The 10,563-nt window shown below is 41.0% G+C and overlaps 1 protein-coding gene across 3 annotated transcripts in view; it reads left to right on the forward strand.

Moving 5' to 3' along the window:
- Window positions 1-8,452, forward strand: part of adarb1b (adenosine deaminase RNA specific B1b) — a 142,255-nt gene extending 133,803 nt beyond the window's left edge. For all 3 annotated transcript variants that reach the window (XM_008292315.1, XM_008292314.1, XM_008292316.1), the window contains 3 exons: window positions 188-369; window positions 4,454-4,632; window positions 7,589-8,452. In XM_008292315.1, the coding sequence (XP_008290537.1) occupies window positions 188-369; window positions 4,454-4,632; window positions 7,589-7,765 (538 nt within the window). In that variant the 3' untranslated portion in view covers window positions 7,766-8,452. The remainder of the gene's footprint in view (window positions 1-187; window positions 370-4,453; window positions 4,633-7,588) is intronic.
- Window positions 8,453-10,563: the final 2,111 nt, after the last annotated feature.

Genomic DNA, 10,563 nt, shown 5'->3' on the forward strand with positions numbered 1-10,563 from the left:
TTTGCTTTAGTCGGATGTAAATGTTTAGCTAGTTTTTGTCTTGAAACTGTCTTTGCTTTTAAGTGAAAGCCGAACATGATTTCAGGAAATGACTTTGTGACGGATGGTGTTGTTGAAGCTGTACGTTTTTCACCAAAGAAAGCTCCAGTTCCAGATGTTCTAACGCGTGGATGGTTTTCCTCTGCAGGTGGAACGTGGTGGGCATCCAGGGCTCTTTGATGAGCTACTTCACCGAGCCCATCTACTTCTCCAGCATCATCCTCGGCAGCCTCTACCACGCCGACCACCTCTCCAGGGCCATGTACCAGCGCATCGCAGACATCGAGGACCTGCCGCAGCAGTTCACCCTCAACAGGCCTCTACTCAGTGGTAAGAGTCCCGTTTGATGTGGAGTAGATGGAAAAAAATAACAAAGACAACATCAAAAAAATATGTCTTCTGAAAAATCCCTGGCGCGGTCACATTCCACATTCACTTTCTTTTTTATTGCTTTGAAAGTACGAGTGTGACGTCCCCTTGTTAATCTTTGCCAATTAGCTCCAGCTGTCTAAATATCAAGGAGGGAGATTTTAATCCTGAGCAGTAAACACATTTCACATTCACCTCAGTGGTCAGTCCCGCAGGAACGGGAAGACAGTTATTGCTTTTCTCCTCTGTTTGATCTGAGCTGACATTTACCTAGTTGCTGGCAGAATTTGAATAGCTTTATCATTTTGTGTAAATTTTCAGCATCGGCTTGACCTTTTAAAAAGGCCGTATAGACCTGGACTCGTGTAGTTGGTCGGTGTTTTTTTTTTTGTCTTTGTTTGTTTGAGAAGACTTTCCATTTTTAGATTCAGAGCATTGTCTTTGTCCTTTGGCTGTTCAGAAGACTTTGTAAAACAATATCATATATCATTTCACTGCAAGCAATGTTTGTGGGATTTTTTTTTCTTCATGTTTTTATTTTTAACACAGTTTCTGCCACCTGCTTTGCTATTTCTGTCCCACTTCTTGCATTTATGTCCAATGATATATGGTCCAACTGGGCTAATTTGTTCCTTCTACCAGTCCTCTTACATTCAGTTTACTGTGATGACAACTGCAGATTCACCACTTGAAATTCTTGGTGGTTTTTTTGACACAATGGGTCCTTGCTTTTCCGACAGAAGTGAAAGCAGTAAGAAACAGAGGCCAGTTTCTCATTTACAGCTGGCAGCTGTTGACTTTGCTACTAACGGACCTTTTAATGTTTATAGGCTGACTCATTTTGCCAAGAGAATCCTTTTAAGGAGTCTTGAACATGTTCTTGATGGCCACAGCAAAAGCCAGTTTAGTTCCTGCTTGTTACTGTTTTCAAAAAATGTGTTTTCACTCTAAGTAAAAAAAAAAAGACTTCTTGGAAGATGACTAACTGATCCATTTGGGAAATATATTGCTAGCTTGGTCATCGATACGTGAAGCTGTTGAAAGACTGTACTTCCCCAGATCTAAGAACGGGACAGAGCCGCTAACGTCAGCATAAACTCTGATAGAATCCAACACCTGCTTCAGGTCCGTGTAAAAAATAATATACAGGAGATGTGCTGGTAGATAAAAAAGGGCTTTTCTTTTTTCACAAGCTAGTGTAGTTAAGGAACACCTACTTTATATCAGCTACTGAAGGGAAGGACGGGAAAAAATAGGGAGGAAAATGTAGAATGTCAAAGTTTATCACGGGTAATGGTTGCAGAGTTACCAAGCTGTGATTTGCCAATCAGTATTTGAGAAAGTGGTTCAACAAGTGACCAAGAATAAGCAAAATACTAATAATTATTGACAGAAGCAGCTATTTCAACACTCACTGCTATTTTATTAACATACAGTCGTCCTCAGATTTATTCATACCCTCCCATCAAAGAAGGGAAACAACAACTGTTACTGAAATAAGTTGAAATTGACAAAAGTAATAATAAATAAAAATTCAATGAAAATCATGACATTGCTTTTGAATTGGGGTTCAACAGAAATATTACAAAAACAAAAACAAAAACAAGCAAACAAGCATGATGGGACCCGTAAACTAATATTTAGTTGAACAACCCTTTGAGCCAATCACTGTAATTAAGTGTTTTCTGTAACTCTCAATCAGACTTCTGCTCCTGTTGACAGCTATTCTGATTTCACTGCTCATCAGCAAAGTGCTCTAATTTGTCCAGAACAGTTTTTTTGTTTTTTTAAATTATTCTTTTCAACCACAATTCAAAAGCAATGTCTTATTTCACTCAAGTATAATTTAGCAAATTTTTATTTATTATTACTTTTTTCAGTTTCTACTTATTTGAGTGACTTATTGTGAATTTTGCCTTTTCTTTAATGGAGGGGTATGAATAAATGTGAGGTCGACTGTAAGCACAGCGATTCAGTGCAAAGCAGCAAGTCGTGAGCGCACACTGTGTACATGTCTCAAAAGTGATGTTTTGGTTTATGATTGTGTAGCAGAACAATGTGTAAAAATATTGAGAATATAGATCACAGGACACATGACGACACCTTTAAAAAAATGCTTACATTGTCATCCGTATATCATTTAATTGTGCAGAGCAGCACGGTGTGAACACCACAAATCTGCCGCCATATCTGCAGCATTCGTACCTGAGGAAGAGTAACACGTGAAGCAATTTAATTTTTTTTTCCTCGAGGTTTCAAGGTTATGTTGCATCCCAATTAATGAGCTCCAGTAATCCATTGTCTCCTGCATAAACAGCAGGATGTCGAGTTGTAACACGGCTTTAGAGGCGCGCGTGATTATTCTGTAGCAGCCGGGTGTCATTTTCTGGGGATTTAATGAATGTAACCACAGTGGACTGTCCGCAAATAAGGGCACAGCGCTCTGGGGTGGCACTTTTCAAATACGAGTGGACAGCAGACACCGGTAAAAATCTTTTTTAATTTATGATCTAGAAAGAAATGCAGCCCGTTTCCTTCCTGCTTGAACCACATTAAGCATAATTTTTTTAACACTGATTTAAACACATCAGTCGACTTTAATTAAAAATGTTTTAATTACATTTTATGTGTCATTGTACTATTGCTGCACATTTGCTCCAATTATTTTGTTTGCCTTTGGTAATAAAATCATCATCATTAATTGTCAGTGCAGAGGCTATTGCACATTTCCACCAAAACAATCTGCTTCGTGTGGCCTTGTTCTAATGAACTTCCCACCTGTTGGTGTCTCTCTGGCCAACTGAGCAGCAAAATACCACATAAACAGTAAATGCAGATTTCAAGGTCAAGAAAATATCCAGCTGGTTGTACTGGTCATTTTGCTGCCATGACAACAGGTCGAGACCTGAGCGACGCTGGTCATGTTGTTTAGATCCTGGTGGATGACATGCCGTGTCACAGAGCCTGGACGTACGTGCAGCTCCCCCTGAGCCTTCTCTCTGGTTGCTCTCTAAATGGCGGGTAAAGGAGCTAATAGTAGGGGGTTATTAACCTTTTCCGCTTTAGAGAGTTTTCTGCGGTGAAGGGCTGTGGCGTTAGAGCACTGAGGATTTCATCCCCTTTAAATCATCTTCTGCCACAAGTGCTGCCAAACGGAACCAAGGAGCTTAATACACACCCACACACACATACACACACTAAGAGCAAGACACGGGGATTTATGACATCCATATATCTCCCATTTATGCTTGAGATACAGTGGAGGCCAAAGCCCTGTAGTGTGCTTGAAGAGAGCGAGCGCTGTCCTCAGAGTCCCCTCAGGTGGATGCCAGTGTTTGCCTCCACTGAGTAAAGCAAAATAAAATGAAAAAAAACTTTTTAAAAAATGTGCTGTTTGAAAAATATTGCAGCTGTGGGAGCAGCTGTCATTTGAAGGAATGGGGCTGCCGGGTTCAGAAACCTCATCCATTGTTAAATGCATCCATGCAGCCGGGCAGGAGGAGGTTTGGTTGCTGTGGGCACCAGTTACTATAGTTCCCATAATTATCTCATCACTGGTGTATTTTCCACTTGAAAGCCTGAAAATATCTGCTTCTTTTTTTTTCTTCTAACACTTAAAAGCATTTAAATTATGTTGAGAAAAAGATTTCTACAAGTTGACAGTGCTTGTTAGACTCAATCACAGTCCAGCCGCTCACTTTGCACTTTTCACCTTGTATGTATACATGATGTACATAATGTCATTGTTATTTTCTTTATTTATTTTATTCTCTTTTTGCACTGTTTGCCAATTTGACTTATTTTTTGCTATTTCTATCTCCCTCTCTCTCTCTCCATACATACATATATATATATATATATTTCTTGTGTGTTTTATTCCTTATTCTTGTTTATCTTACGATTACTGTTTTGGTGTGGAACAGGTGCACAACACATTTTACTGCGCATTATGCCGTGTTTGGGACCAACGAAAAGACCTTGAACCTTGAACATGTCAGTGTGTTTTAGCTGCTCAGCCTTTAACCCTGCTTGTTTCTGATGTCAGGTATCAGTAACGCTGAAGCCAGGCAGCCAGGCAAGGCTCCAAACTTCAGCGTTAACTGGACAGTGGGTGACCAAGCCCTGGAGGTGATCAATGCAACTACAGGCAAAGACGACATGGGCCGCGCTTCACGTCTCTGCAAACACGCACTGTACAGCCGCTGGGTGCGCCTACACTCCAAGGTAGAACGGCCGGAGCTCACACACACACACACACACACACACACACACACACACACACACACTGTCTTGCCAGCAGACAGACCGCATGATGCTGTGTATTAAAGCCTTTAGTTGAAGTAAATGAAAAATATTACAGCTTGCACACAAATTTAAGTATATTTATGAATATTGTGTTTGTTTATTTCAGCCACACGGTGCCATGTTAGACATATGAGATATATATATATATGTCTTGTGACCAATGTAATTGTTTTTTTTGGGGGGGGGGGGTTCTTGTTTTTTAAGATAATGATGGTTTTTTAATTAGAACCGTAACAGTAGGAGTGGCAGTAAATTTTCTCTTGTATAATCTAAGTATCAGTGGATCTTCTGGATTGGGTTCGTGGTCAGATGTGAATAAAAATCTGAAATGGAGTCCGACCCACGGGCATTTGCTGCATGTCCTTGCCCCACTCTTCTCCCCATGTTTCCTGTCTGTCTCCACTGTCCATTATAATAAAGGCAACAAGCCCCAGAAATGTACTGAAAAAATAAAAAATAAATCTGAAATTGACAATGTGAGGAAAAACTGATGATGAATCAGACTCTAAAATTAGAATCATCTCAGCTGATTGAATTCATGTTTTGTGATATTAGTTATGTCTGAGGACCTTTAATGATAATAATAATAATAGTTGATCAGATTTATACAGTGCTTTTCTGGACACTCAAAGACGCTTTTCACTGTCAATTATTCATTCACACACATTCATTCTGGTGGTGGTAGCTATGATTGTAACCACAGCTGCCCTGGGGCAGACTGACAGAGGCGTGGCTGCCATTCTGCGCCTACGGCCCCTCCAACCACCACCTCAAACAATCCATTCATACGCATTCACAGCAGGCAAGGTGGGTGAAGTGTCTTGCCTAAGGACACAACGACCATGAAACAGGTTACAGGGCGGAATCGAACCGCCTTCCGATCACCGACCGACTCGCTCTACCACCTGAGCCACAGCCGCTCCAAACACTCCAAACATTCAAAAAGAAAGGTATTGTAACAGGGTTTCCATCCATTATCTATACACCACTTAATCCTCACTAGGGTCGCTGGAGTCTATCCCAGCTGATGTAGGGTGAAGGCAGGGGACACCCTGGACAGGTCACCACAGAAAGATCTGGGGTTTCCTCACCGAGACGTGAACCGGCGACCTTCTTGCTGCGAGGCAACGATGCTAGCCACCGAGCCACCTGGGTTTCCACGTTTCCTTAAAAAGTCCAAAAAGGCCCTGATTTAATTGTTTTAAAACTAAATCCTTAACTGCTTATAAAGTGTTTAAAATCGATCTCTGTCTCACAATATGAGATTACAGGTGACATCAGGAGGAAGTTTGGAGTAGGGTCAACTGAGGTGGTTTGGTCATCTGACGTCTCCTCTGCGTCTTCATCTGGAGGTTTTACAGGCTCGTTTAACTGGGGGGAGACCACGGGGTAGATGCAGAACTCCCCGGAGGGATTACATATCTTATCTAGAAGCATCAGCTAGAGGGAGCAGGAAAATGCTGCTGGGTAAAGGGACTCCTGGAATTAGCTGCACATCCTGCTGCCACTGCAACCCGACTCTGGATGAGCAGAGTAGATAGACAGATGTGTATCAAACATCTTAAAAATGCTTCAACATAATAATTAAGATGTTGTAAATGTTTCTTTCAGTAATGGGAAGCATCTTTAAATAATTTACTGAGAGCTGCTTGCATTAACGTGATGCAGATCAGAACACATTGTATTGTGTTTGGAGCTACAAGCAAACAACAGAATGGGGTTGTATTGGCTATACAACACTGAAACCAGTACCAGGCAATGCATTTCAGACTCAGCACAGCAGGCATCCAGGCAGTGGACTCCCACATGCAGAGTAAGAAATGCAAAACAGCCAAGTCAGCAGATGCTGGGTATTGCCTGTTCTGTTCCGCCCTCGTCTCCGCCACGCCTCCACCCCAGCTTTAATACCAGCACCAGGGAGAGCAGCCACAGATCTCTGGATGACATTTGGGTGAACGCCTACACTGAAAGTACTGTGGTGTCTGATCACAGTGAAGGAAAAAACAAGTCTCTGAAATTGTTTGTATGTAGCTCCGAGAAGACAGATCAGCAAGTTTGGATCAGCCTCGTATGTCAGCTGGTTGTTAATAAGGACGCGTTTGTCTTAATGTTCCACTTTAACCAATCAGCATGTCCGCTGTTGGTGCGACGCTCATTTCTACACATTTAGTCTTAAATGTGATTCCGAGTAGCAGCAGAACTTTTACGCTGTAGTAACTATACAGTCGTCCTCACATGTATTCATACCCCTCCATTAAAGAAAAGGCAAAATTCACAATAGTCACTCAAATAACTAGAAACTGAAAAAATAATGATAAATAAAAATTTGCTAAATTATGATTTAGTGAAATAAGACATTGCTTTTGAATTGTGGTTGAAAAGAATAATTAAAAAAAAAAAAAACTATCCCGGACACATTAGAGCACTTTGCTGATGAGCAGTGAAATCCAAATATCTGTCAACAGGAGCAGAAGTCTGATTGAGAGTTACAGAAAACACCTAATTGCAGTGATTGGCTCAAAGGGTTGCTCAACTAAATATTAGTTTCCGGGTCCCATCATGCTTGTTTGCTTGTGGGTTTGTTTTATATATATATTTCTGTTGAACCACAATTTAAAAGCAGTCTCATGATGTTCAATGAATTTTTATTTATTATTACTTTTGTCAATTTCACCTTATTTCAGTGACAGCTGTTTTTTTTTCCTTCTTTAATGGGAGGGTATGAATACATTTGAAGACATATGTGCACACGCTGTGAGAGACAAAACACTGAGCTGCAGTCCGTGTACATTTTTGTCTTCAGTATTTTGAAATATTGGCACTTTTCTCAGATCCTGTTGCTCATGTTCTGTTTTCATCTCCTCTTCCTCCTCAGCTGTCGTCCATCTTGCGGATCAAAATGCTGAAGCCCAGCTCCTACCATGAAGCCAAGCAGGCAGCCACAGAGTACCACTCCGCCAAGCAGGCGCTCATCAAGGCCTTCCACAAGGCCGGCCTGGGGGCCTGGGTCAAAAAGCCCATCGAGCAAGACCAGTTTACCCTGAGCTCCTGAGGGAGTCAGAGGACCAAGGGGTTCCTAAACCACCCACTCTTCCCTCCCTGACCCAGGCCTGAAAGCAAGAGATCCCCTTATTAACAACCAGACACTTAACTTCCGTCCCATGTGTCGGCTCCCATGTGCACTTTGTACTTGTGAAAATAAGCGTGCGTAGTTTCACAAACCATCCATAGCTCATCATTCTCATTCCTCAGTGGACCTCATGTCTTTTCTCATCATGCTGATTTTTTTTGATCTTTTTATTCTGATTTTATTGGATGGTGTTTTCCATCTTTTTTTCTTTTTTTTTCTGTTTAAAAAACTGGAATCTGTGTTTTTTTCACCACTTAGTTCTGTTTCCCAGAGAGTTCATGTTCTTATGCTGTAGATGTGGAAGTTCAGAATATACAGTTTTGTCTTATTGACCAGTGAGTGTAGCCAGTTTAGGGTGAAATGTAGCCTAGCAACCGGATATTTGTTAACTAAAACCAATGTGTATGGACCTAAAAGATATATATATACTTGCTAAAATTAATGATGACCTTTAATTTAATGATGCATCGATCTTCAGGATGTAAATCAAGTGCTGAGAAGAAAGCCAACATAAAATAGCTCTAACATTTAATGTGTGTTATCTGGTCCGTTCCTTAGATGAGACTACATGTTCTTAGCCCCTGTATTAAAGATGAAAATGTTACAAAATATTGTCGCCCTGTTTGATTCACTGACTGGAAAAGGACATACGAGGCAGGTGTGACAGCAGATTAGCACACTTTAGTTGATTTTTGTTTTTGTGTCTTGTTCATTCATTCGTGCATATGTTCTGTAACTTATTTTGATCTCACTCTCATTTCATACTTGAACAGTGGGGAGGGGTCATGTTGACTCCTCCTCTCGCCTGGGTCTTGGGACAAGCTTTGGGAGGTGCTGCACGTTGTATTTTTTTCCTTGATCTAAGCCATGGCTTTGCATGGAAACTGAACTGAGAGGCCTGCAGAGCAGAAAACATGCGATGGGGAGCCCCGTGCGTCCATCAGTGAATGATTTTGAATGAATGCCAGCATCTTCCTCCACAGGCAGCTTTGAATCTTTGTCTCTATTTTCTAGATTTCTTGTGATTGATTGTTTGTTTGGTTTTTCTTTGGGGGGGAGGGAGGGAAGGGGGATTTTTATTTTATTTTTTTCTTTTGTTCTGTTTTTGTTTTTATTGAAGATTAGGCATTTAAGGATTTGGGGACAATACTGCAGTGAAAATAGTGATAATATAAACCGACCTCTCAGATCTTGTAACTATGTCACTTTGTGGCAGGTATCCATGATAGCTGTCACGTCAACTGTTAATAGATGGCATGGTTGGTGTACTGTTGTGGCGCATACAGTGCTGTATATGAAGTTATATTCACTAGAGGCCACATTATGCCAGTCTGTGGTGATTGTTTGAGATGCAAACACGTTGCAGTCGCTCCAGAAAACTCTGTGGAAACACCTAGACGAACAGTGAAGTGACATGCAATCCCTGCATGAACCGACTCATATGCTAATATCTGATAAACTCTGCCAGTAGATTACAACCAAATGTATCACAGTGTGATGTCATGTCCATCCTCCTCTCTTATACATCTACTACAACGACACCACGTTAGTTGCATATTTCCAAGAGGACCTTTGTGAATTGACTCCTGTAACACCCTGAGTGCATCAGTGTCCTCACGTTTTCAAATTTGTAAGCGAGGACACGTTTCCAAGTAACTGCAGTGAATTCCTATTTCCAGCTGTAGGAACAACGTGTGTGTGCGTGCAATTTATGTGTGTGCTCAGGTGTCTTCAAGCATTCTCTGTCAAACCTTCACCAAAGATGATGATGTCCATGTGTGTGTGTTTCTGCCCCAGTATTTTCCTTACAAAGATTTTTAATTTTATTTTATGTTGTTTTTTAAATATGTCATGCATATTGGCATCAACCCTTTACTGTCTGGTTTTGGTATATCCACGCAACAATGTACTTTTGCTTTGTACAAAAATGATGTATTCAATTCCGTATGGGGGGGAAATTCAACTGTCAGGCTTCTTTAGTGCATCCGTAGCTGTCGGTGACCACATGTATATTGTGACCTGCGATCATTATTGCTGCAATATAGTAGTTCTGTGTATATAAGGAACAACATACATGACAAAAATTTCTTCCCTGTACAATCAAATCATCCTAAAAGCTGTTCTGATACTTCCTTTGTTGCTGGGATTGTGACAATGTTCCTCAGTAAGTTTTTTTTTCTTTTTTTGTTTGTGGTTCTGTGTGACTCACTGGGCACCGTAAAGCATGGCACTAACACTGCCGGGGCTAACATGCTTCATCCCCATTGTAGCCACCCGTGTGTGAAAAAAAAAAATATGCACTGTAAAGTGCCTCAGCTAAAAGTGGCATCCACCAGCTGGCACGTGTGATGTCAAATATGTACGTTTTTTCACTTGTATTTGGTTAATTTTTTTGAAATCTGGTTTAAAAAAAAAAAAAAAGAAAAAATCACAGAAAACGGTGGGATGCAGTCCTCCCTGACAGAAAGCCCAGACCAAAGTCACGAGCAATACTCCTGATGTCTCCTTTAATGTCAGCCCATCTCAAACAGGAGTCTGAATGAAGTTTCCCTCCCCCCTCTGCTCCTCCAAGTCTTCTTTTATTCTATGCTCTCTCTCAACAAAGCTGTCTGAGGATTTTTATTTGTATATTCCCCCTTAAAGACTGCCTGCGACTAGAGTTTTTGTTTTTCTTTTGACTGCACTAAAGATGTCAACTGATGATGTCATGACGAAAAAAA

This window comes from Stegastes partitus, unplaced genomic scaffold (genome assembly GCF_000690725.1).
Source record: "Stegastes partitus isolate 25-593 unplaced genomic scaffold, Stegastes_partitus-1.0.2 Scaffold801, whole genome shotgun sequence".
In the NCBI taxonomy this organism is placed as follows: Eukaryota; Metazoa; Chordata; class Actinopteri; family Pomacentridae; genus Stegastes; species Stegastes partitus.